The 26,965-nt window shown below is 36.9% G+C and overlaps 1 protein-coding gene across 2 annotated transcripts in view; it reads left to right on the top strand.

The window, feature by feature from the left end:
• The window catches only part of ATAD2B (ATPase family AAA domain containing 2B), a 150,123-nt gene that overhangs the window by 34,625 nt on the left and 88,533 nt on the right, over positions 1–26,965 (top strand). For both annotated transcript variants that reach the window (XM_059405214.1, XM_059405213.1), the window contains exons 5-13: positions 713–815; positions 2,064–2,172; positions 4,753–4,869; positions 7,215–7,290; positions 13,543–13,641; positions 15,717–15,828; positions 18,326–18,441; positions 20,939–21,113; positions 25,074–25,162. In XM_059405214.1, the coding sequence (XP_059261197.1) occupies positions 713–815; positions 2,064–2,172; positions 4,753–4,869; positions 7,215–7,290; positions 13,543–13,641; positions 15,717–15,828; positions 18,326–18,441; positions 20,939–21,113; positions 25,074–25,162 (996 nt within the window). The remainder of the gene's footprint in view (positions 1–712; positions 816–2,063; positions 2,173–4,752; positions 4,870–7,214; positions 7,291–13,542; positions 13,642–15,716; positions 15,829–18,325; positions 18,442–20,938; positions 21,114–25,073; positions 25,163–26,965) is intronic.

The raw sequence follows: 26,965 nt of genomic DNA, 5'->3' as shown, positions 1-26,965 counted from the left end.
TTAAACCTTTTTTTTTTTTTTTTTAAGATTTTATTTATTTATTTGACAGACAGAGATCACAAGTAGGGAGAGAGGGGGAAGCAGGCTCTCTGCTCAGAGAGCCTGATGTGGGCATAATCCGTGTCATGGGATTATACCCTAAGCCAAAGGCAGAAGCTTTAACCCACTGAGCCACCCAGGCACCCCTAGCTTTAAACTTTTTATAGATTCTTTATCCTGTAAATTTTCTTAACACCATCTTCAAATAAAAATATTGAAATTTTTTTTTTTTTTGGTCTTAGATCTGGTAGTCAGTTATTTATAGTGGCATTGTGGAGTTAAATATTTGTAGTATTACAGATTTTATTTTTAAAGCAATCTTGACACTCACCTTAGGGCTTAAACTTAAAGCTCTAAGATCAAGAATCGCATGCTCTACTGACTGAGCCAGCCAGGTGCCCCAAATATTTGGAGTATTATAAACAAATGTTCTGTTTCACAAGTTTTATTATAGCAATTATATTAAGGTAAAAGATGTTCTGGATTTTGGGGGGCATTATCTTCTTTTATTTTTTCTCATCATAGCACATATGGGGCATTATCTTCTGATGGATGCTGATTCAGAAAGTTATTTAATTGGTTCAATGTACAGTTACATATCAGGTAATTATGCTTTGATGAAGAGCTCTTTCACATGTCTGACACATTTTTTGGTTTTATTTTGTGATTGTAGTACTGCTGAAGCTGTACTACAGGAAATGGACAACATTAACATCAGACGGAATCGTCGGTCAGGAGAAGTAGAACGACTTAGAATGTGGACTGATACAGAATTTGTGAGTATATTAACTTTAACAACCTTGGCAAATATTTTGGTTTTTTGGTTGCGGAATTCAAAGGGAGGATGAGCAGCATTTGGATTTTCTTGAAATTAGGGATTTTATGTTTTCTTCTGTCCTTACTCTGCTTTCCACAATCTTCCCCAAAAGACCCTTTTGTCAGAAGAATCATCTTAAACAGTACCACTTTGGGGTCGCCTGGGTGGCTCAGTGGGTTAAGCCTCTGCCTTCGGCTCAGGTCATGATCTCAGGGTCCTAGGATTGAGCCCCTCTCAGGCTCCCTGCTTAGCAGGGAACCTGCTTCCCCCCTCTGTCTCTCTGCTTGCCTCTCTGCCCACTTGTGATCTCTCTCTGTCAAATAAATGGATGAAATCTTTTTTGTTGTTGTTGTTGTTCAAAGATTTTATTCATTTATTTGACAGACAGAGATCACAAGTCCCAGAGAGGCAGGTAGAGAGAGAGGAGGAAGCAGGCTCCCCGCTGAGCAGAGAGCCCAATGCGGGGCTCGATCCCAGGACCCTGAGATCATGACCTGAGCTGAAGGCAGAGGCTTTAATCCACTGAGCCACCCAGGCGCCCCTGAATGGATGAAATCTTAAAAAAAAAAAAAAAAAAAAAAAGTACCAGTCTGATTGTTAACTCTGCTGATTTGAACCTTTAATGTTCTTTTTATTGTGTACTGAATTAATTAAAAATACCTTGACCTTCATAATCTGGTTTCAGCTTTATCTTCTCACACACCATTGCCCAGATAAAAATAAATCATTCTTGTTCCTTTATCCTTAACCACTGGTAATAGTTCTGGTTAGGGACTGCTGCAATCCTACCTTTGTTTCAAGGTTCATCTCAAATGCTGCCTCCCTTCCCTTCCCTTAGCAACAAGAGGATCATCTCTCTGAATTCTATGGTACATTGTACCTTTCTTTATGGCATTTAGTTTGTTTTACTTTGTTTTATAGTTACCTGTGACTTGTCTTATTCCATCTTACTAGGCTGTAATTTGCTTCAGGGAGAAAGTATGTTCATGGCATTAGAGTTTTAAATTTTCAAATATTTTATACATTTGTTTTATTTTTCCTTTTGTCCCTTGCATTTATTGAATTCAGGAACCTCCATTTTTTCATGAGTCTGTGCCTTCAAATAGGTGCTTAGTAAATTTCAAGAGTGGTCTTATACCATTGGGTTAATGGTATTCATGGATAGGAATAAAATCCACGTTAATCGACAGCTTTCTGTCTTTAAAAGGAAAACATGGATATGTATTCAAGAGTGAAAAGGCGAAGAAAATCACTGAGAAGAAATAGTTATGGGATACAGAATCATCATGAGGTCTCCACTGAGGGTGAAGAAGAAGGTTTGTAAAGTACCTTATGAAGTAAATACTACGAAGTTGAGGTGGGAGGGAGGAAGCATGTGTGAGGTAATAATATGCATAATACTGCTGGATGGGTGATTTTTGGCTTTAGAGGTCTATATTGTATAATTTGGAATAATTTTTATTTGGCACTCTGAGTTTTTACCTTCACCTTGAAAAATGCCTTTATACTATCGCCTTTACATAATTTATTAGTAGTCCTCCTGAGACCTAATCTGGTGTGACATTTGCCATGGACTGATTTGTTATTAGGTGAGGCCTCTTTTGTGTTTCGATAGATAGCTTCTAACTGGAAGCCTCTATCCATAGTCACTTTCTATATCCTCTGAATCTCTGTGATTATTTGGGTCCCAAATTTAGTTATGGACCGAGAAGTAAATAGTGACATTCAGAGAAAGAGGGCCTGCTACTGTTAGTGGAATAGGTTGTACTGCTCTTTTCTGAGGCTTGTCTGGGTTCTGAATTGAAGAGCCCTGGCTGAATTTTTAGGGTTGGAGCTGGGAACATGATGGAAGTAGCTTTGCCCCCAATCAGTGACTAGTAAGTACACCTATAGAATTCAATTCTGTAGGTGTTAATTTTTATTGAAATGGGTTTTCAGAAGATTCCATGTATTGTAAATACAGGATAGTTGTATTTTACCAGGAAATCTTACCAGTTCCTATTATTTGTATAGCTTAGATGGAGAAGATGGGGTTTTTTTCTCAAATTCTCTAATATATTATTAGCGAGTTCTGAAGAGCTGATATTTCTAACGAAGGTACTTTATTGAGCAAATATTATTGTTGTTACAGCTAGAACCTCTATATTACTTCCTTTGGAGAAAATCAGTATAGGTGAGACAGATTTATAATGTGACTTTTACCTTTTCATTAACTAAACACCTTTGTAGAGTTTTCACAGTAGATTTGCCATGTATAGAATTTCTTCCTACAATATTGTTGTGTAGGTGTTTCTCAAAATGTAATATTTTTTGAGGATTTAGAGAGACTTAACTTGGGTATAAGTAATTTATTTAGAGAATAATATTGTATCTACTGATTTTCTCTAGAACTTAATAATAAAAATTTTTATAAACTTGGAATAAGCTTTCAGATGTCATTATTAAAATATGAAGTCCTTTGCATTTTTAGTCTCCTATTTCACTCAGTATTACTGGTGGTTTAAAAATTTTTCCTGTTCCTTAATATGGTTGTGTTGTGTTGACAATTCCTGTGGCTAAAAAGTTAATCACAAAGTATATTGGATTTGGGGACCATAAGCAAGTAAATTTTTATCAGATTTTAATTTAATTTAATTTATTATTATTTTTAAAAGATTTTATTTTTAAATAATGTCTACACCAAACATGGGGCTTGAATTCAAAAACCTGAGATCAAGAGTTACATGCTCTACTGACTGAGCCAGCCAGGCACCCCACCTCAGACGTTTATTTTAAACTGTAAATTTGGGTTCCCCAGGTCGCTCAGTCTGTTAAGCATCTGCCTTAGGCTCAGGTCACTATCCTGGAGTCCCGGGATCGAGCCCCGTATTGGACTCCCTGCTGAGCAGGGAGTCTGCTTCTTCCTCTGCCCCTTATCCTGCTCATGTGCTCTCTAACTCTCTCAAATAAATAAAATTAAAAAGTATATAGATACACATATATATGTAATAAATAGTGGTTTGGCTGTAACTATGGTATGACATCTATCTACAGTTTATTTTTTTTTTAAGATTTTATTTTTTTGAGAGAGAGAGAGAGAGAGAGACAGAGAGAATGAGACTGAGAGCATGAGTAGGGAGGAGAGGGAGAAGCAGGCTCCCTGTGGAGCAGGGAGCCCGAAGTGAGGCTCGATCCCAGAATCCTGATATTATGACCTGAGATGAAGGCAGACGCTTTACCTACTGAGCCACCCAGGTGTCTCCAGCCAAAGCACTTTTTAAAAATAAACTTTCAGGACTTATGTACATTATAATTTATTTTTTAAGTATATAGTTAGGCAAATCATAAAGTGATCACTTATGTCAAGAAATAAACCATTAATACCCCAGAAATCGGCTTCATGCTCCCTCATAATTCCTACCTGCATTTTCCTACCAAAATAGAACTAATTTGTGCTTATCTGTCGTCAGCAGGCGTAAGAAACCATTATACTGCCAAAAAAAATTGCTCTTGCTGTAACATTAGTAATTACCTTGTAAGCATATTTTTTTGAACTACCAAGTGGTATTTGGATACTAACCTTATTCACTGGTGGGTAACTGGCCATTAAATGAAGTTTGATCAAGTCAAATTTTGATTTATCTTCTATTACTGTTTTGTATGACCAAAGATCATAAGTATACCTAGGTTATTTAGCAGAGAGCTATATTATTTGTAGGAAAGGCATTTTTAAAAAATACCTGTCTGGTTGATTTTTAATTGTATTGATATATGCTGTATAATAAAATGTTGACACTTTAAAATGTCAACTGTGCTGAGAGTAAAAGACAAAATATAAATAAATACTCATTTCTAGAGTGAACCAGTCCTTGTGGATTAAAAAAATGATTCTTTTCTTTAATGTGGGGGAAAACTAGAATCTCAAGAGGAGGATGGAGATATAGAAGTTGAAGAGGCGGAAGGAGAAGAAAATGATAGACCATATAATTTGAGACAAAGGAAAACAGTGGATCGATACCAAGCACCTCCAATAGGTAAGAGATGCTGAAGAACTTCTTTTGTAGTTGAGCAGCTTATTCTACTTCACCTCTTTAAAAAAATAAGTGCTGCTAAATTCAGAGATTTTATTTTTAAGTGATCTCTACATCCCGTGTGAGGCTTGAATTCACAACCCCAAGAGTTGCATGCTCTACCAGCTTAGCCAGCCAGGCACCTCCAGTTTTGCTGAATTTAGAAGAATGGAATTTCTTGTAGTTCCATTTATCTGGTTTTTTTTGTTTTTGTTTTTTTAAAGATTTTATTTTTATTATTCATTTGACAGACAGAGATCACAAGCAGGCAGAGAGGCAGGCAGAGAGAGAGGAGGAAGCAGGTTCCCGATGTGGAGCAGGGAGCCCGATGTGGGGCTCGATCCCAGGCCCCTGGGATCATGACCTAGGCCAGAGGCAGAGGCTTTAACCCACTGAGCCACCTAGGCGCCCCTGTATTTATAGGGATTATGCAGTCATCACCACTGTCTAATTCCAGGACATTTTATTATTTCTTCACTTTCATACCCTCAGACCTTGGCAACCACTAATGTACTTTCTGTCTATAGATTTGCCTTTATGTGACCTTTTGTGTCTAACTTCTTTCACTTAGCATAATGTTTTTAAGGAAGGACTGAGATATTTATATGAGATAGTTATACTTTGTTTGTTTAAAGATTTTATTTATTTGAGAGAGAGAGAGAGCGAGCGAGCACGAGTGGGGTGAGGAGTAGAGGGAGAAGCAGACTCCCTGCTTATTAGAGATCCTGATGTGGGACTCCATCTTGGGACTCTGGGATCGTGCTTAACTGAGTGAGCCACCCAGGCACCCCAATACTTAAACTCTTATGCTCTAAAATGATGATTGAATCTCTGAAAGGGGTGGGTCGGAGTTATCTTACTAGAGGCTTGCCTCTAGTTGATGCAGATTGGTATGCAGACATTACACCAGGTAGGAGTCACTGTCACAGATAGCCCTGTTGATAATGGGGGAGATATGTAAAGATAGAAAAAAGATTGTGAGCCATTTTTATAGATAAATGAAATCTTTATTGGGGAATAATTGAAATGCAGTATACTGCAGATACACATATTTAATATGTACAGTTTGGCAAATTGGACATACCTTAGGTACGTACCTATGAAACTGTCATCACCATCAAGATACTGAACATGTTTATCAACCCCCCAAATATCTTGTTGCCTGTTTGTAATCTGTTTCTAACCTTCTGGAACCATCTCCATCCCAGTCCTTGAGAAGGCACTGATCTCATCTGCTTTCTCTAACTGTAGATGAGTTCACATTTTCTTGAATTTTGTGTACAATATATACTCTTTTTTGTCCAACTTCTTTCACTCAGCATAATTTTTAGACTCATCCATGTTGTTGAAAATAATACCAGAGTATTTCTTTTTATTACCAAATAGCATTCCATTGTATGGCTATATCACAAATTGTTTATTCATTCATTTGTGGATGAACATTTAGACTGTTGACATTTTTAGTGTTTTGCTGTTACAGATTTCTTATGAACATTCATGTGCAAGTCTTTGGACATATTGTTTCATTTTTCATAAACACTGAGGAGTAGAATGGTTGGGTTTGTTATTAGGTTTATGTTTAATGTGCTAAGAAATTGCCAGACTGTTTTCCAGAGTGATTGTACCACTTACATTCTCCCTAAGAGTACATGAGAGTCCAGTTGCACCATTCTGTTGCCACATACTTGGTATGATCCGTTTTTGAAATTAATTTTAATATATATTTACTGTAGTTTAAATGTCCATTTCCCAAGTGATGTTGAGCATCTTTATGTGCTGCTTTGCCAGCATTATCGCTGGTGAAATGTCTGTTCATATCTCTTGCCCTTTTTTTCAATTGAGTTGTTTATTTTTTCAGTACTGAGTTTTAAGAGTCCTATGTATTGTGGCAATCAGTTCTTTATCTGATACATGATTTGCAAATATTTTCTTTGTGTGTAGCTTGTTTCCTTTAATTTCTTGATAGTGTCTTTCAAAGAGCAGAATTTGTAATTTTGATGAACTCCAATATATTACGTTTTTTAATGGATTATGCTTTTGGTGTGGTATCCAAAAAAATCTTTGTTTAACCCCAGATGATGAAGATTTAATTTAACATCTTTTGAGAAAGTTTGTTTGCAATTTATGCTATTATTTGCTACAAAGTTTTATTTTTGCTGTACTCCTTCTAGATAGCATTTGGAACTTGAACACACAAGACTCACTTCTATTCAGAAAGTAAACAGAAGTAATTTCTATTCCTTTAATACATCAGTTTATCAATTTATCGTTAGTTATTTCTTTGCTGTCTTTTTTTCTTTTTCTTTAAGTACCGGCTCATCAAAAAAAGAGGGAAAACACACTGTTTGATATTCACAGATCTCCAGCAAGAAGAAGCCATATCAGGTATGTTTTGCTGGTTTTCAAAAGAGGAAAAATTTATATCAGTTATTTAGATATATTCTTTAAATAATACATTATGAAATGTCTTATAATTAGAATATAGGTATTGATGGTGTTGATAATGTCAATGAGGAACTAAATGGTATCTTTCTTTAAGGACTAGTAGTTATTATCTTACATGTGACTGTTCTCTTCCTGGTTTAGTTTGCTTGGAATAGTTACTGTTTTAACAATTATGTTCTCTACAGCTACATAGCTCTTTGGTGATCTACTTGTGTAGAGTTGAATCTAAACGACTCACATTGCTTTCACTTGAAACAGTGGTTCAGTTAGTCTTTCCTGTTTTTTCCCTTTTCCTCTTTCTTTCTTTTTTTTTAAAGATTTTATTTATTTGAGACAGAGAGCATTAGCCAGTGCACACATGAGTAGGGGAGGGTTGTCACAGAGTAAGAGGGAGAAGCAGACTCCCTGCTGAGTAGGGAGCCTGATTCAGGGCTCCATCCTAGGACCCAGAGATCATGACCTGAGCTGAGGGCAGCCGATGAACGACGGAGCCACCCAGGCACCCCTTGTTGGCCATTTTTATATCTTCTTTGTAAAGATTTCTGCTTAAATTTCTGCCCTCTTAAAATGGAGTTGTTTGCCTTCTTACTGAGTTTTAAGTTTTAAAAATATATTCTAAACATAAATCTTTTGTCACATGTACATATTACAAGTGTTTGCTCCATCATTTGACTTGGCTATTTGTTCTCAAAATGATGTTTTGAAGAGCAAATGTTTAAAAATTTTTTTAAATGAATTTTTAGTTTTGGAACAATTTTTGCTTTGCAGAAAATTTGCAAAAATAGTATAGGTTTCCCTTAAACCTCTTACCCAGTTTGTTGTTGTTGTTGAATATTTTATTTATTTATTTATTTGACAGAGGGAGACGCAGTGAGAGAGGGAACACAAGCAGGGGGAGTGCGAGAGGGAGAAGCAGGGAGCACAATGCGGGGCTTGAGCCCAGGACCCCTGGCATCATGACCTGAGCCGAAAGCAGACTCTTCACAATTGAGCCACACAGGCGCCCCCCTCTTACCCAATTTCTGTCATTGCTAACATGTTGTGGCATGTTTGTTAAAACTAAAAGGTGATATTGGTACATAACTACTTACCAGCCTTCAAGGTTTATTTGGATTTTAATAGTTTTTTCATTAATGTTCCTTTCTGCTGCAGAATACAAATGAGGGTACCACCATATTACATGTAGTTGTCATGTCCCCACAGTCTCCTCTGGTCTGTGACAGTTTTTTGTCTTCCTTATTTTTCACGATTTTGATAATCTTGATGAATCCTGTCCCTGTATTTTTTTTTTTTAATTTAAGATTTTATTTATTTATTTGTCAAAGAGAGAAAGAGCACAAGGAGGGGGAATGGCAGGCAGAGAGAGGAAATAGGCTCCCTGCTGAGCAGGAGACTGATGCAGAACTTGATCTCAGGACCCTGGGATCATGACTTGAGCTGAAGACACATGCTCAGCCGACTGAGCCACCCAGGCATCCCACTGTCCCTGTATCTTATGAAATGTCCCCCAGTCTGTCTAATCATGTTTTTCTCTAGGTGAGACTGGGGTTAGGATTTTTGGAAAGATTACCCAGGAGGAAAAGGATCCTTCTTGTTATATCACATCAAGGGGAAAATTATACCCATATGACATCAATGATAATGTTAAGTTAACCTTTATAACTTGGTTAGAGTTGTGTTTGCCATATTTCTCCACTGTAAAGGTACTGTTTTTCCATTTCCATATATATTTTTTTAATATAAACAAATTACTAAGTCTTGCACACCTTCAAGGAAAGGTAGTGGTTTGGAAATTAAGCTCTGTCTCTTAGAGGGGGAGTGTCTACCTGTATTACTTAAAATTCTTTTGTAAGACATTGGCATCCTTCCCTTAAAAATATTTATTCAGTCATTTATATTAGTATGGATGTGTGCTTATTTGTTTTATACTTTGGGTAGTAATGAAATATTATGTTATTTTGTTGTTCAAATTGTACCTGCTTTACCCATTGTGTCCCTTTTACATTCCTCCATCGTTTTGTTTTTTGAGTACTTCCTTATTTTCTGTCATTACAACATGTTTCAAGCTCATTGTAAACACTCTGTGCCCCAGCTCTAGGATAAGTCATCTCTCTAAGGATCCCTGTTTTCTTCTATTGGAGAATAATATTTAGAAGCCAGTATCTAGATACTATGTATGTTTGTACACAGGACCCTCTTGTAGATAGTTAGGTAATCTTACGTATGTACACTAACCTATGTTTACGGACACATTTATAATTGTTTCTTTACCCATCTTTATATTTGAGCTAAACATGAGTTCTTACTGAAGTGGGCCACTCTAATCCACTATCACAGAGTTTATTCTAATCTTTCTTGTTTATCTTGTAACTTTCAGACATTGAGAGGCCTGACTCCTACTTATCTACATCTCTTATTGGTTGTTTCAAATTTATATGAAGATGAGAATATCCATTTTTTAAAAATTTATTTATTCACTTGACAGAGGGAGAGATCACAAGTAGATAGAGAGGCAGGCAGAGAGAGAGAAAGAAGCAGGCTCCCCACCAAGCAGAGAGCCTGATGTGGGGCTCCATCCCAGGACCCCGAGATCATGACCTGAGCTGAAGGCAGAGGCGCAACCTACTGAGCCACCCAGTTGCCCCTGAAGGCAGACTCTTAACCAACAATCACCAGGTGCCCCTAGTTTGGATATTTTAGGTCCTTTGCATTTTCACTTAAATGTTGTAATCAGTTTGTTAATTCATTTCTTTCTTTTCTTTTTAAAAAAGTTAATTAATTAATTATGATCCCAGGACCCTGGGATCATGACCTGAGCTGAAGGCAGCTGCTTAATGACTGAGCCACCCAGGTGCCCCCAACATTTATTTTATTTTATTTTTTTTAGAGAGAGCACATGCACGTATGTGCATGTGAGTGGGGGAGGATGGGCAGAGGGAGAGAGAATCTTAAGCAGATTTCACGTGCAGTGTGAGCCCCGTGCAGTACTCGATCTCAGAACCCCGAAATCATGAGCTGAGGCAAAATCAAGGGTCCGATGCTTAACCTACTGAGCTGCCCAGGTGTCCCTCTTTTTTTTTTTTAAAAAGAGTAATCTATACATGCACTGTGGGGCTTAAACTCCCAATTTGAGGTCAAGAGTCCAGTACTGGGGAAGCTGGGTGGCTCAGTGGGTTAAGCCTCTGCCTTGGGCTCAGGTCATGATCTCAGGGTACTGAGATCAAGCCCCAAATTGGGCTTTCTGCTTGGCGGGGAGCCTGCTTCTCCCCCTCTCTCTGCCTGCCTCTCTGCCTACTTGTGATCGATCTTTCTCTCTCTCTCTCTCTCTGTCAAATCAATCAATCAATCAATCAATCAGTCAGTCTTTAAAAAATAAAAGAATCCAGTGCTCCTCTGACTTAACCAGCCAGGCACTCCTGTTAATTCCTGCAGTAAAAGCCTGCTGGGATTTTGTTTGGATTATATTAAAACTGTAGGTCAGTATGGGGAGAATCGATATTGTAATAATACTTAGTTTGCCAGTCCATAACATGTTATATCATTTCATTTAGTTAAGTCTTTTGAAATTTCTCTCAGCAGTGATTTGTAGTTTACATTGTAAAGGTTTTTCATGTCTTAAATTTATTTTTAAGTATTTCCTATTTTATGCTTCAGTGGAATTGCTTTTAAAAACTGTTTTCAGGATGCCTGGGTGGCTCAGTCGGCTGTAAATGTCTGTCTTCAGCTCAGATTCGTGATCCCAGATCCTGGGATGGAGTCCCACATGGTATCATACTCCATGTTCAGCAGTGGTCTGCTTCTCCCTCTGCCTGCCACTCCCCCGCTTGTGCGCGCTCTCTCTCTGGCGAATAAATAAACAGAATCTGTAAAAAAAATATATATATATATATTTTAAAAAACTCCTGCTTTCGGGGTAAATGGCTGGCTCAGTCAGAAGAGCATGTGACTCTTGATTTTGGGGTCATGAGTTCAAGCCTTACCTTGGGTGTAGAGATTACTTAAATGAATAAATAAAAACTTAAAAAAAAAACTGTTTAGAAAACCTACTTTCTAATTGTTTGCTACTAAGATTTAAAAATAGAATTGTTTTGTCTGTAAACTTTGTATTCTATGACCTTAGCAAATTTTGTTTTTAGTTCTAGTAGTTGTTTTGTAGATTACTGAGTATTTTCTGTATAAACCATATTGTCTGCAAGTAGAGACAGTTTCAGTCTCTGTGAGTTTTATTTCTTTCCTATTATAATGACTAGGGTCCTCTGTACAGTGGTGAATAGAAGTTCTGAGAGTGGGTATCTTTGTGTCATACCTGTTTTTGGTATGACACAACGTTCACTATTTCTCCAGTAAGTAGGGTATTAGCTGAAGGATATTTGTTTATTTGTTTTGTTTTGAGGATTTGATTTATTTATTCGAGATGTGGGAGAGTACAAGAGGGGAGGTGGGGCAGAGTGAGAAGGAGAAGCGGGCTCCCCAGGTCCTGGGATCAAGCCCCGGGTGAGGCTCTCTGCTCAGCCAGGGAGCCTGCTTCTCTCTCCCCCTCTGTCTGCTGCTCCCCCTGCTTGGGCTCACTCTCTCCCTCTCAAATAAATAAATAAAATCTTAAAAAAAAAAACAACTTAAAAAAATTGAAATAGGGGCATCTGGGTGGGTCAGTGGGTTAAGTCTCCGCCTTTGGCTCAGGTTATGATCTCAAGGTCCTGGGATTGAGACCCATATTGGGCTCTCTACTCTGCAGGGAGCCTGCTTCCCACTCTCTCTCTGCCTGCCTCTCTGCCTACTTGTGATTTCTCTGTCAAATAAATAGATGGAATCTTAAAAAAAAAAAATTAAAATAAAAAGTAAAAAGAACGAGTAGAATGGAGAAAAGTGGATGTTTGTATCTTAACCTTAAAAGTCAGGTGTGAACAATGTGGAATTTAGGAAACAAAACAAATGAACAAAATAAAAGAGATAAACCAAAAGACAGACTCTTAACTATAGAGAATAAACAGATTATTTCCAGAGGGCAAGGGGGGATGGGTGAAATAGGTAAAGGGGATTAATATACACTTAGTTGTGTGAGCACTCAGTAATATATAGAATTATTTTTAAACAATTTTTAATGATTTTATTTATTTATTTGTAAGAGAGAGAGAGAGCGCACAAGCAGGGAAAGCAGCCAGAGGGAGAAGCAGGCTCCCTATTGAGCAGGGAGCCAATGCAGGGGTTGATCCCAGGACTCTGGGATCATGACCTGAACAAAAGGAAGACGCTTAACAACTGAGCCACCCAGGCGTCCCTGTTTTACTTTAAATTTTTAAGATTTTATTTGTGAGTAATCTCTACACCCAATGTGGTACTCAAACTCACAACCTGAGATCAAGACTTGTATGCTCTACTGATTGAGCCAGCCGGGTGCCCCTCTATCTTTTTGTATTGCTTGGACTGATAACATTTATAATATTTTTTCTGTGACACTTATTAAATCTTACTTGATTAATTTATTAGGTTAATTCTAAAAGTCAGAAACCAATTAATAGCTTTTACATTTCTTTGAATAATTACAGTGTTTTTCACTGTAGAGCCAAGTTGGGTGTTAGGATTAAATTTTGTTTTTGAAAATAATGTATTTATTTATTTGAGAGCAAGAGGGCAGGGGGAGGAGCAGAGGGGGAAGAAGAGGGAGAGGTAAGAATCCCAACCAGACCCCGCACTGAATGCAGAGCCAGATGGAGCTCAATCCCACATGATCTCCCACGAGATCATGACCCCAGCCAAAACAACCAAAAGTCAGCTGCTCAGCCGACTGAACCACCTGTTTTTTTTGTTTTTGTTTTTTTTTTTTTAAAGTTTAAGTAATCTCTGTACCCCCTATGGGGCTTGAAATCAGGGCCCTGAGATCAAGACTTGCATACTCTTCAGACTGAGCCCGCCAGGTGCCCCAACAGTGTATTTTTTTTTAAACATTTATTTTTTTTTATTTTAAGATTTTATTTATTTATTTGACACAGAGATCACAAGTAGGCAGAGAGGCAGGCAGAGAGAGAAGGAAACAGGTTCCCTGCTGAGCAGAGAGCCTGATGCGGGGCTTGATCTCAGAACCCTGGGACCATGACCTGAGCTGAAGGCAGAGGTTTAACCCACTGCCAGCAGTGTATTTTTTAAAGCCATTTGCTACTATAATGATTTTAAGGATTTTACTCTCTTTAATAGGAGAAAGAAGCATGCCATTCATAGTAGTGACACAACTTCTTCTGATGAAGAACGCTTTGAGAGGAGGAAATCAAAAAGCATGGCAAGAGCAAGAAATAGGTTAGTAAATTTTTTATTGTTATATATATTATAGAAATAAGGAAGAACAGTCCTTTTTTGAATGGGATTCTTATCTGCACTAGTACTTAGCTAACACTGATGTTCAATACATATTTTAGACTAGGGTAATGCACTGACTTGGTTTTTAATTAGTAATTCTTAAAATAGAAATCTAATCTTGGGAAACTTCTTGTAAATTGTTTACTGTGTAACTACTCAGTGGAATGTAGGAACGTAAAGGAGAAAGAACCAAGGGGAAGAGGCCAACAACTACGGTAGTATTTCCTTGGTACCTTTCCTATAATCCAGATCCATTTAATGAGGCTGATTTTAAGTGTTTATAGTGATTACAGCACTCAGAGTAAGATTGGGTTTCTGTGGGTTTTGGTTTTTTTTTTTTTTAAAGATTTTATTTATATAATTATTTGAGGGAGAACATGAGAAAGGGAGAGCTTGAGTGGGGGGAGAGAGGCAGAGAGAGAGGGAAAAACAGACTTCTTGTTGAGCAGGGAGCTTAATGCAGGGCTGATTCCAGGACCCTGAGATCATGACCCGAGATCATGACCATCACTTAACTGACTGAGCCACCCAAGGGCCCCTGATTTGATTTCTAATAAAATTGTCTCAGAAGCCCTTCCATTTTATTGGAAAATTCGTTTTGTTTTGGTTCAGTGAGTGCCATCTGGTAGTCTTTGCCTACCTAGGGTAAATGACTGATTATTATGTGGCTCACAAAAACCTCAGGAGTTTTCACTGGGTGAGAGAGCCAGTATTTTGTCTAGTAAGTAATTAGAATGTCAAATGAAAATTTATTCTTTAAAACTTGAGTTAATTAGCTTATATTTATACTAGTAGAGATAAATTATATTTAGAAAACTTATGATTAGCAAAGTATTTCTATAATTTGGCATTATATATCTATTGTAGAAATAGCAAATTTTCAGTTAGTTGGTCTTGGAAACAAATTTGGATTGGTGTAGATGTTATGCTGAAAATAATTCCTCATGTGGATGATGGAAAGAAAATATAAGAGAAGACAAAAACATCTAAGTTTATTATTTTTTTTAATTTCAAATTTTTTTAAAAAAGATTTTATTATTTGTCAGAGAACACAAGAGCACAAGCAGGGGGAGCAGCAGTCAGGGTCAGAGGCAGGCTGCCTGCTGAGCAGGGAGCCTGAGGCAGGGCTCGGTTCCAGGACCCTTGGCATCATGACTTGAGCCAAAGGCAGACACTTAACCTACTGAGCCACCCACATGGCCCAAAATCTATGTTTAAATAAAACAATTTAATACCTGTTTAATGTGAACTATTCTGATACTTGGTTTGGAAGTATTTTTTTTTTTTTTGGAAATAAATTTTTAAGGTTAAGAATTCAGAAATGTGAGTGTGAGTGTAAATCTGGTAAATCTGATCACGGTTAAGGATTCAGAAATGTGAGTGACAAGTACATTCATTATAGAAACTATACTTCTTTTGAGGTTATTTATGTCATCTTTTTGGTTTTTATACAAGATAAAAAGGAACTAGATTATATTTTCTTAGGGGGAGTAAAATTAAATAAAATTTTAGGTGGCTAAAGATCATTTTTAAGGTAGTTACACAGAAGATAAGGGTTAGTTAGCTCAAAAGTGATCTAAAATTGTATCCTTTGAATTAAAGAGAAAGAAATTTTCTTAATCATGTAGACATACCCACATAATACCTGAGGACAAATATAAATATTATAATAAAGTTTGAGTTCATTTAATACTGTATGTAATATATACATAGTAGATCTATTTTAATTTTATACTTGTATAATATCCAGTATCAGATATGTTGTTTTCTAAGTTGGAATAGGTTGGGTTCTTTGAACAGATAAATAGATTAGTGATCTTGTTTGTTTTGTCTAGTGAATACATTTATTTTTGGCCTTAAAAGTTGAAAAGTACTTTAAAAATATGAAATCCTTGTTGTTTTCTGAGTTTTCAGAAAAAGGAGAAAGATGAAAATATGTCAAAGATTTACACTTATTTTGATGTTAAAAATGTAAAACTTCTAATGTTCTCTACTTGGATTTTTATGAATTTCAGGTGTTTGCCTATGAACTTCAGAGCAGAAGATTTAGCTAGTGGTATTCTCCGAGAACGTGTCAAAGTGGGTGCAAGCTTGGCTGATGTTGATCCAATGAACATTGACAAATCAGTAAGTTTTGTAAATAGTTTTCCAGAGGACTTTTTAAAAAAAATGTTACTTCTTGTTTCTAAGTCAACACACAATAAAAATAAAAACCCAGATATCATTATTATTAGTGTTTTGATGCATATGATTTGAAACCTAGCACTCTGGTACCATGTGTTGTTTACTCAAGTTTTTTTTTTTTAAAACCATTTCAGTGTTACTGGCATATATAATAAAAAATGAGTAGGAAATGAGGCTGACAAATAAGGCAAGGCCCCATAAATTGTAGTATATAGTGGGGTATTGTTAAAGCTACTTAGATTTCGTGATCAGATTTACATTGTAGATGAAATACTCTATGTTGTAGTTAGTGAATTTGAGGGAAGTAAGGCTGGCATTAGGGAAACTGGCTTAGACGTAGTTGTAACATAGTAATTTGGAGTAATGGTGATGGTAGGGTAATGACCGAAAGAAGAAGTAGGTGGATTTGACAGAATTCAGGAGAGAATTCAAGTTTGATGAATTGGTTGGATTTACTGCTTTTGGCGAATGAGGGAGAGAAACAAGTTGAATATATGACCTAATATATGACCTAAGTTTCTGGCTTAAGTGACTCTCTCAGTGGCACATCACAAATGGAAGTAATTTGTAGGAAATTAATTATTTAGGTTTGGCATTAAGGAGAAATATCTAGAAATTCAGATATGGGTCCCCAATATAAAGATAGTTGAGATCACTATGGGAATGGATTATCGTACCCGGGGAAAGTATGTAGTATGAAAAGTGAGACAAGATGTAGATTCTTACTGTTAGTATAATCTTGCGGGGGGAAATATTTGGGAATAAGTTTACTGCATAGCCAAGATTGTATTTTATATTTTTAAATTTTGTTCCCATAAGCCTTTCTATATGACATAATTTGATTCTCATAAGAGAAACTTAAGTTATGAAATGTAGTTGTGTAATATTTTAAAATGAAATGTTAGCTATTTCCAATCTGAAAATATTTTTTAATTGAGGACCTTATTTAGAAAATATTTTAATTGAGGACCTTATTTAGAATATTGAATTCACAATCTCATATTCTCAGAGGACCTTAATCTTTTTTTAAAAAAGATTTTTAAAATTTATTTATTTTAGAGAGTGTGAGTGAGCATGAGTTGGGGGAGGGGGGCGGGAGGAGGGGAGAGAATCTCAAGTAGACTCTGCCCTGAGCGAGGAGCTTGATGGGAGTGGGTGGGGTGGAGGTTGGGGCTTGATCCCGCAACCCTGAGATTAACCAGTTGAGCCATCCACGTGCTCTTCATAGTACCTTACTTAATGATCTTTGGTTATTTGGTTTACCAGCTCCTTACTCTCTTGAATCCAGTCAATTTTAGATGTCTCTGCCCTTCAGTAAGAGTATTTCTTTAAAATTTGATAACATATGTAAGAAAATATAGTTTCTCTTAAACTCTTCATTTATTTTTCCAGATTACTTATTTTTTTTAATATAGTAACATTTCATTGTGAAACATTTTCAAATACCGTTAATAGATACAGGGGAAGAAATCTGCCCTAATCCAGCAGTCAGAGGCAACCACTGTTATTATTTTGGCAGTATTTCCTTCAAGTGCTTTTTTCTATAGTTTTTATTTTATAAAGTCTTTTAGGTATGGGGTGCCTAGGTGGCTCAGTCAGTTAAGAGTCTGACTCCGCATTTCCACTCAGGTCATGATCTCATGGGTCATGAGATAGAGCCCCCATGTCAGGCTCTGGGCTCATCAGCAAGAAATCTGCTTAAGATTCTCTCCCTCTGCCCCTGCCCTCACTTTCTCTCTTCTCTCTCAGATAAGTAAATCTTTACAAAAAATAAAGAAGAAATCTGGTTGGGGCGCCTGGGTGGCTCCGTGGGTTAAAGCCTCTGCCTTCGGCTCAGGTTATAATCCCAGGGTGCTGGGATCGAGCCCTGCATTGGCCTCTCTGCTCAGTGGGGAGCCTGCTTCCCCCTCTCTCTCTGCCTGCCTCTGAGCCTGCTTGTGATCTCTGTCAAATAAATAAATAAAATCTTAAAAAAAAAGAAAAGAAATCTGGTTATGTAAAGTTCAGCTTTGGAGTGTCACAGACCATTGTACTAGCTAAGATGTTTTTCACCCAACTTCTAAATCAGTTTTTATTCCCTTGGGGACATTATTGCGCTTGCTAAGAGTATATGTGATAGATGGTATTTTGAAAGGTATTTAAAATACTAAGAGTGTGACTACAACTTATCATCTCCTATAGATATCCATTAAAGTGTTACATTGGCTATTAATCTTGTCCTTAGTTGCTAGGAGATTAAAGAATGGTAGCTTTACTTAGCTGAATTGAAATGTAAACTTGAATTTTACTGCTAAATTTATTTTTCCACATTTCAAATGTGTAATTCTTTGTCGTACCCACTGAAGGCATATATTTCTGAATCATAAGACTATCTCAAATTTTAAAAATTCTGTAAGCAGTTAAAATTATTTTATATTAAACTTTTCCCCTTCTTCCCAAGGTGCGGTTTGATAGCATAGGTGGATTGAGCCATCATATTCATGCACTAAAGGAAATGGTAGTATTCCCACTTCTATATCCGGAAATTTTTGAAAAATTTAAGATCCAGCCTCCAAGGTCAGTAATGTTCTAGATATTTATTACTGTAACTACTGTTGATGTATTAAATTTCAGTTAGTAAATGATTAGAAGTATTTCATCTGTATTTATTTGATGTGTTCTAACAATGAGAATTTAAGAATGAAAGTTTATTATTTAATATTCAAAGTCTTTGGTACTCTTGAGTGTATTCTTGAAGTTCACATTTAAGCATTTAAGAGTCAGTCATAAGATACAAATCTTTATGTAGGCCTTGAGTATACAAGTGGATTGCTGAAATGGATTTTCTTTAATTTGGCCTCCTAATAACATTGAGTTTGATTCTTTATGTTGTTTAGTCTTTGGAAACACAATTTCAATTAAGTGTTTCTTTGACTTGATGAGGGGGTAGTTTTGAAATGGTAAGCTTGATATTTATTTTTATGATCAGATTAATTGTGTTTGATAATAAGATAGCTAGGCTGAAAAAAGGCTAGAAATTATGTTAAAGGAAATAGGGCAAAATAAAATATTCTGAAGATGTATATATAGACTGTTAGGTTTAAACTGCTAAATATTCCTTTTCATTTTCCATCTGTTTCAGAATGTAAATCTCATTAAAGAGTCATCCCCTATTCCATTAATCAGTAGATTAAAAATGTGGCTTATAATTCTGAAGTGGCTTTTTAAAATCACAAAAGCAATTTGTAACTTGAATTTTAACATAATTATTATTTTCAAAGTCGTTAAAGTAATACAGCTATGGAAGAAACTGAAACAAAATGGAGAGAGATAAGCAGAAAGTGTTATAAGTGGAGGGTAATCTTACTCCTTAGGGATGAATAATTTTGTATATATTTTAAAAAATTTTTAAAAATTATTTTATTTAGGGGCGCCTGGGTGGCTCAGTGGGTTAAAGCCTCTGCCTTTGGCTCAGGTCATGATCTCAGGGTCCTGGGATTAAGTCCCTCATTGGGCTCTTTGCTCAGCAGGGAGCCTCCTTCCTCCTCTCTCTCTGCCTGCCTCTCTGCCTGCTTGTGATCTCTGTCAAATAAATAAATAAAATATTTTTTAAAAATTATTTATTTATTTGTTAGAGATTGAGAGAGAGAGAAAATGAGAGAGCATGTGAAGGGGGAGGTCAGAGGGAGAAGCAGACTCCCTGCTGAGCTGGGAGCTGGATGCAGGACTCAATCTTGGGACTCCAGGATCATGACCCTAGCTAAAGGTAGTTGCTTAACCAACTGAGCCACCCAGGCGCCCCAGTTTTGTATATTTTTTATATAAAGGCTTATTTTATACATGTATGTGTATGTTAAGTTTATATTTTGTCTGTATTAAGCACATATAAACATTTAATATAGGTGAAATTATTCAGTAATACCTTTATATAATCCTTTTTTACTCTACAGTATATTCTAGACACCTTCCCATATCAATAATGTATGTATCATTCTTTTTGACATTTTAGTAGTATTTCATTTTATGGATGTAACAATATATTTATCTGTACCTTATTGTTATTATTATTATTATTATTATTATTTTAAAGTTTTAAAAAAGATTTTATTTATTTATTTGTTAGAGAGAGAGAGGAGTGAGAGTGAGCACAGACAGACAGACTGGCAGGTAGAGGCAGAGGGAGAAGCAGGCTTCCTGACAAGCAAGGAGCCTGATGTGGGACTCGATCCCAGGACGCTGGGATCATGACCTGAACTGAAGGCAGCTGTTTAACCAACTGAGCCACCCAGGCGTCCCTGTACCTTATTATTTTTTTAAGGTTTTTTTTTTTTTTTTTTTAAAAAAAAGACTTGAAGTAATCTCTATACCCAACACAGGGCTCGAACTCACAACCTCAAGATCAGGAGTCGCATGCTCCCCTGGCTGAGCCAGCCAGGTGCCCCTATCTGTGCATTACTAATAGATAGCACTTAAATTTTTTCAATTTTTCACAGTTAGAATTAATGCTTTTTGGAACATCCATTTAATATCTGTATTATATTTCTTCTGAGTCTTTCTATATGCTACATTCTGAGATAAGAAATTTCTGGGTCACTGGGAGAACACATTTAAAATTTTCATATGTCTTGCCAAATTACTCTTTTCTCTGATTTACCTACCAAAGTTTTATTGTTGAAAACATCCTTAAACGCTCTTAGCAAAGTGAAACTTTTGTCTTTTTTTTTTTTTTTAAAGATTTTATTTATTTATTTGACAGAGAGAGATCACAAGTAGGCAGAGAGGCAGGCAGAGAGAGAGAGAGGAGGAAGCAGGCTCCCCGCTCAGCAGGGAGCCCGATGCGGGACTCGATCCCAGGACCCTGAGATCATGACCTGAGCCGAAGGCAGCGGCTTAACCCACTGAGCCACCTAGGTGCCCCGAAACTTTTGTCTTTATAGTACAGGAAGCTTTCCTGGTGCGTAATAGTTATCATACACATTAGTACAAATTTATATGGGTGATGCGTCCTTTTGTGTTCATTATTAGTGGTGGTGATAGCATTACCTTACTTCTCTTGATTCTTTTTTTCTTTTAGGGGCTGTTTGTTTTATGGCCCTCCTGGAACAGGTAAAACCTTGGTTGCCAGAGCATTAGCTAATGAGTGCAGTCAAGGAGACAAAAAGGTCGCTTTTTTTATGCGAAAAGGAGCAGACTGTCTGAGCAAGTGGGTTGGTGAATCTGAACGGCAACTTCGGCTTCTTTTTGATCAGGTAAGTGAAATCAGCTTATGAATATCTTCTTTAAAATATCTTCTTTAAAATGTTATATTTAGTCTAAACATAAACTGTTCATAAGGAGGCATATTTCCAATCAGTATGTTTAATTCGGGATCAGTAATCTGAATTTGTATGCTTTGGATGTATTTAATAGCAGTTTAAATAGTACTAACTTAAGATGATTCACAAACCATTTATTAAGGTGGCTAGTAGGCATATAATACCTTGTTAGGTGCTTTTGAGAACGTGGAGTATAACATACATGTTGTTAGGTTTTATTCTAATTGAGGAAATAGAACAAGCATAAGAAATTAAATATCTCTGCAGGAAATCTCACAGAGCACTGTATTATTTTCATGAGCTGTAAATATCGTGCTAGAAGAATTCAGTAACGAATGTTCTTTCTTTATTTTGAGAGAGAGAGAGAGAGTGCAGGGAGGGGGTGCAGAGGGAGAGAATCCCAAGTAGACTGCACTAAGTGCAGAGCCCGATGTGGGGTTCCATCCCACAACCCTGAGATCATGACCTGAGCGGAAGCCAAGAGTCAGACATTCAATTGGTTGAGCCACCCAGGCACCCCAGTAATGAGTGCTTTCAAAAGGCAGGGTTAGGTGACTGAATATTGTGTAGACAGTCTTCATTTTTAAAAAAATTTCTATAGCTTTAACAATATTATTTTGTAAGACATTTATTAACTTAGTCTTGTTATAAATTCACTTTTGATTATTTGAACTAGTGAAGGATATCATTCATATTTGGCAATGCAACTTTTATTTCATTATATCTAAGGAAATTACATGAAATTAAAAAATTTTCAGTAAGCAATCTTTGAGTAGTCATTACTTGAGTTTATGTGTATCAAAGTTCTTTGTAATTGGTAAAGCACTTCAATTCTTTTTATTCATTTTAAAATTTATTATTTTTTTTAAAGTTTTATTTATTTGAGAGAGAGAGAGAAAGCACGAGGTGGGGGGGGTCAGAGAGAGACTCCCTGCTGAGTGGGGAGCCTGATGTGGAACCTGATCCTTGGACTCTGGGGTCTTGATGGAGCCAAAGGCAGATGCTTGACTTACTGAGCTACCCGGGTGCCTTCAAATACTATTTTTAGTTAGTATGAGAAACTCCCATGTTCTAGATAATGGGAGTAGAAAGAGGAATAAGGTAAAATTTTTGCCTTCAAGGTGTTCAGTGTCTATTGGGAAGTGAAACAGTTTGCTTGAAGAGAATTTACTAATATTTGAAAAATACAAATATAGAGCAGTATTGGTAGATGAAAGAAGAATTAGTTTGGGAATTAATTTTAAATGCTTTTAGCCCCTTCATGCTGGGTGTAGGAATGTCTGTTGGTTTCATTCAAAACTATGGCATAAATTAATGCTTTTTAAAATCTAAATTTGGTTTATTTCTGTTTCATAGTTTTCTTTGTGGGTAAGTAGGTAAGAGTAGTTGGGATGCTCTCTTTTCTAAAATATTGCTGATAGTCATTATTACTAGTTAAAAATATTTAAGATTTATTTATTATTTGAGAGAGAGAGAGAGAGATTGAAAGCAGGTGTTGAGGGGAGAGCCAGAGGGAGAGAATCTCCTGCAGACTCCTTGCTGAGCATAGAGCATGACATAGGGCTTGATTCCACAACCCTGAGATCATGACCTGAGCTGAAATCAAGAGTCGGATGCTTAACTGACCCAGCCACCCAGATGCTCTCATTACTCTTTTTATTTATTGATTTCATTTTTTATTAAAATTTTAAAATATTTATTTAATAGAAAGAGAGCAAGCGATAAAGAGCACAGGCAGGGAGGAGAGGGAGAAGCAGGCTCCCCACTGAGCAGGGAGCCTGATATGGGGCTCGATCCCAGGACCCCAGTATCATGACCTAAGCCAAAGGCAGACACTTAACTCACTGAGCCACCCAGCCATCCTCACTATTGTCTTTTTAAATGAAAGAGTCCACATTCTTAAATTAAGGACATGATCTATACACTAATTGAAATAAATGAGGTATAATATATTGGCTAATAATTTGGTCTTCGGAGGTGCCTAGGTGGCTTAGTTGGCTTCGCCTCTGCCTTTGGCTTGCGTCATGATCGCAGAGTCCTAGGATGGACCTCATGTTGGGATCTGGGATCCCTGCTGTGCAGAGAGTCTGCTTCTCCCTCTCCCTCTGCTATCACCACCCGCCCCCCGCCCGCCCCCAGCTTATGTTCTCTCTCTTTCAGATAAATAAATAAAATCTTAAAAAAAAAGAGTTTGTTCTTTGGTGTTAGAAAAATGTTTAACGTGTGGCTTTAAGTATATAACATGAACACATCTGATCTTTAATTGCCTCTTCTATAAAATGAGAAATAATACCATTCTCACTGGACTACTGGGAGATTTCACAGAAAGGAAGAATGTAAAGTGTTTATTTTATTACCACCGTGGCGGACACATAATATACTCTAGTTTGGTTCTGCAAGGCTTTAGTTCTGAAAAACAGCTGTGTGTTTTGTGTATATAAAAGTGATGATCAAATCTTTATTTCTTTTTATAAAATTTATTTATTTATTTATTTATTTAATCAATCAATCAATCATTCTTTACACCCAATGTGGAGCTTGAACTCATGACCCAGAGACCAAGAGTCATGTGCTCTACTGACTGAGCCATGCTCTACTCACTAAGCCAGCTAGGCTCCACTGTTTTTCTCTTACTACATGATTCTACTTTTATAAAGTTTTTTCCCCCAAAACCTAAGTTTTGTAGTTAAATGCCTTTCATTTTAAATTACTAGGGGTCACCTGGCTGGCTTAGTTGGTTAAGCATCCCAACTCTTGATTTTGGCTCAGGTCATGATCTTAGGTTTGTGAGGTGAGCCTCACTTTGGGCCCTGCACTGGGTATGGAGCCTGCTTAAAATTCTCTTTCTCTTCCCTCTGACCTTCACTGCCCCCCCCCCATTTAAAATTATTAGAAAACACTGGATTTTTAATGCATATCATGTCAATAAGAGAGGAAATAAGAGAGAAGTGGGAAATTTACATCTGGTTTTTAGTAAGTTGACCATCCTATGAACTAAGAATTTGCTTTAAGTAATTCTGAAACATAAATGATCGAGTAAATTATGTAATATAAAAAATTTTCATTTGTAATCTAATATTTTTTAAAAGATTATTTATTTGACAGAGAGATAGAGAGAGAGATCACAAGTAGGCAGAGAGGCAGTCAGAGGCAGGGTGGGGGGAAGCAGGCTCTCCGCTGAGCAGAGAGCCCAATGTGGAGCTCGATCCCAAGACCCTCAGATCATGGCCTGAGTCGAAGGCAGAGGCTTAACCCACAGAGTCACCCATGCACCCCTCTAATACATATATATATATTTTTTACCTTCAGTTAAGCTTCTGCTTGATTTAAGATTTGAGTGAAAAATGAAAACTGTGAAAGTAATGGAAGAAAACTCTGGAGAGTTTTTGTTTCTAATCTCAGAGTAGGAAGAGTCTAGCTATGGAGGAAAAGATTGAAAATAACCTAAATGTCTACAAATAGGAGACTAGTTTAATCATGGCACGCCCATACATTAGGGCATTTTGTAGCTGTCAAACAAGAATGAAGCAATCTTCATGTGCTTATATGGAAGCTAATTAAAATATATTGTTACATGGATAGACTGTGTTATTTGATGAAAGCAGTGTGTATACTGTGCTTAAAATGCATCAAATAAAATAATATTTTTAAAAGTACATTTTTGTGTATGTGTATAAACAACATGTCTGGAAGAATAAACACAGAACTGTAATTGTCTGCTGGGAGAGGGCTTGTGGTTGGAGACTGGCTGGTAAGGAGACTTCATTTTTATTGTATCTTTCTTAGCTGCTGTATGTTGTACATTTTGTTTATATTACCTATTAGGAAAATACAATAATGAAATATAAAAAGTAAAAACTAATATAAATAACATTTGTTTTCTTTTCATCCTAGGCATATTTGATGAGACCTTCTATAATATTTTTTGATGAAATAGATGGATTAGCTCCAGTTCGATCCAGCAGACAAGATCAGATCCACAGGTGATTTTTCTTAATTTGATTATGTTAGATTCTTTTCACTCACTGACATAGTAGTTGGCCTTAGCCTTTGGGTAAGTGCTAGGAAGCTTATAAGATGTGAACCGTGTCCTTGAGAAAGACTCCTCTCACTTAGCTCAGTGAACTATTGAGCATCTTAGTATATGGTTATTGCCCATTTACATATTTTCTGTTGTTAAATATCTTAAAATCTTTTATTCCCTTTTTTAAAAAAAGGAGATCAGATTGTGAGTCTTACTGTATCATACAATTTCGTTATGTACTCTCAAAAGAAACCCTTTGTCAGGACTGTGTTTTGAAAAATTTTCAACTAGTCTGGCCCTTTTTTGTTTGCTTAACTGTGATTTTTGAAAAATCTGATCTCCGTGATTTTTAAAAGATTTATTTATTTATTAAAAAGATTTTATTTATTTATTTGACAGAGATCACAATAGGCAGAGAGGCAGGCAGAGAGAGAGGAGGAAGCAGGCTCCCTGCTGAGCAGAGAGCCTGATGCGGGACTCGATCCCAGGATCCTGGGATCATGACCTGAGCCGAAGGCAGAGGCTTTAACCCACTGAACCACCCAGGTGCCCTAAGATTTATTTTTTTCAGAGAGAATTCGTATTCGTGTGAGTAGGAAGAGGGGTCAAGGGGGAGAGAGAGAATATCAAGCAGACTCCACAATGTGTGCAGAGCCCAACTTGGGGCTCAGTCTCATGACCCTGAGATCATAACCTGAGCTGAAATGAAGAATTGTCTGCTTAATTGACTTAGCTGCCCAGGCGCCCCTAGCTTTGGTTTTTAACAACTTAGCTGTGACACGTGTCAGTATGGGCTTTGTGTTTATTCAGATTCGTGTTTATCACGTATTTGCAAATTTGTCTTTTTCAATCTTTTTCTCTCCAACTTGGATAATATTTTCATCTATCTTTGGTCAGTCCTTTTTACTTTGTCATGTGCATTTTGTTGTTTTGTTCAGCCAACACATTTTTTTGTTTCAGAAATTATTTTTTTCAGTTGTAGAACTTACATTTGATTTTTTTTTTCTTTTTTAGAGAGTGTGAAAGTGTGTGCACGTGTGTATGTGAGCATGGAGGGGAGGGGCAGAGGGAGGGAACCTTAAGCAGACTCCACACTGTGTAGGGACCCTGATGTGGGGCTCAGTCTCATAACCCTGAGATCATGACCTGAGCCAAAATCAAGAATGAGATGTTTAACTGACTGAGCTACCCAGGTGCTCCTTGATTTTTTTGCATTATTTGTATTTTTCCAATGTGATTTTCATGCATTTAAACATTTTGTTTTACTTCATCGAGGTTAATAATAATTGCTTTAAAATCCTCTTATGTTGGAGCGCCTGGGTGATACAGTCAGTTAAGTGTCTGACTCTTGGTTTTGGCTTGGGTTGTGATCTTAGGGTCATGAGATTGAGCCCCACATCAAGTTCCATGCTTAGTGTGGCATTTGCTTGGGACTCTTTCTCCCTCTTCCCCCCTCCCCCCACGTTCACACGTGCTCTCTTTCTAAAATAAATATAAATAAATCTTTAAAAATCCTCTTATGTTAGAAAAAAATCCTCTTATGTTAGACCGAGTTTTGTGTGTTTTTTTTTTTTTTTTTAAGATCTTTATTTATTTATTTGAGAGACGGTGAGAGAAAGAGCATGAGAGGGGAGAAGGTCAGAGGGAGCAGCAGACTCCCTGTGGAGCTGGGAGCCCAGTGGCAGCGGAAGGCAGTTGCCTAACCATCTGAGCCACCCAGGTGCCCCACCCTCTTATGTTAGCTTCCACATCTGGTTTCATC

This window comes from Mustela nigripes, chromosome 7 (assembly GCF_022355385.1).
Source record: "Mustela nigripes isolate SB6536 chromosome 7, MUSNIG.SB6536, whole genome shotgun sequence".
Taxonomy (NCBI): Eukaryota; Metazoa; Chordata; class Mammalia; order Carnivora; family Mustelidae; genus Mustela; species Mustela nigripes.
This window is presented reverse-complemented; position numbering and strand designations above follow the sequence as displayed.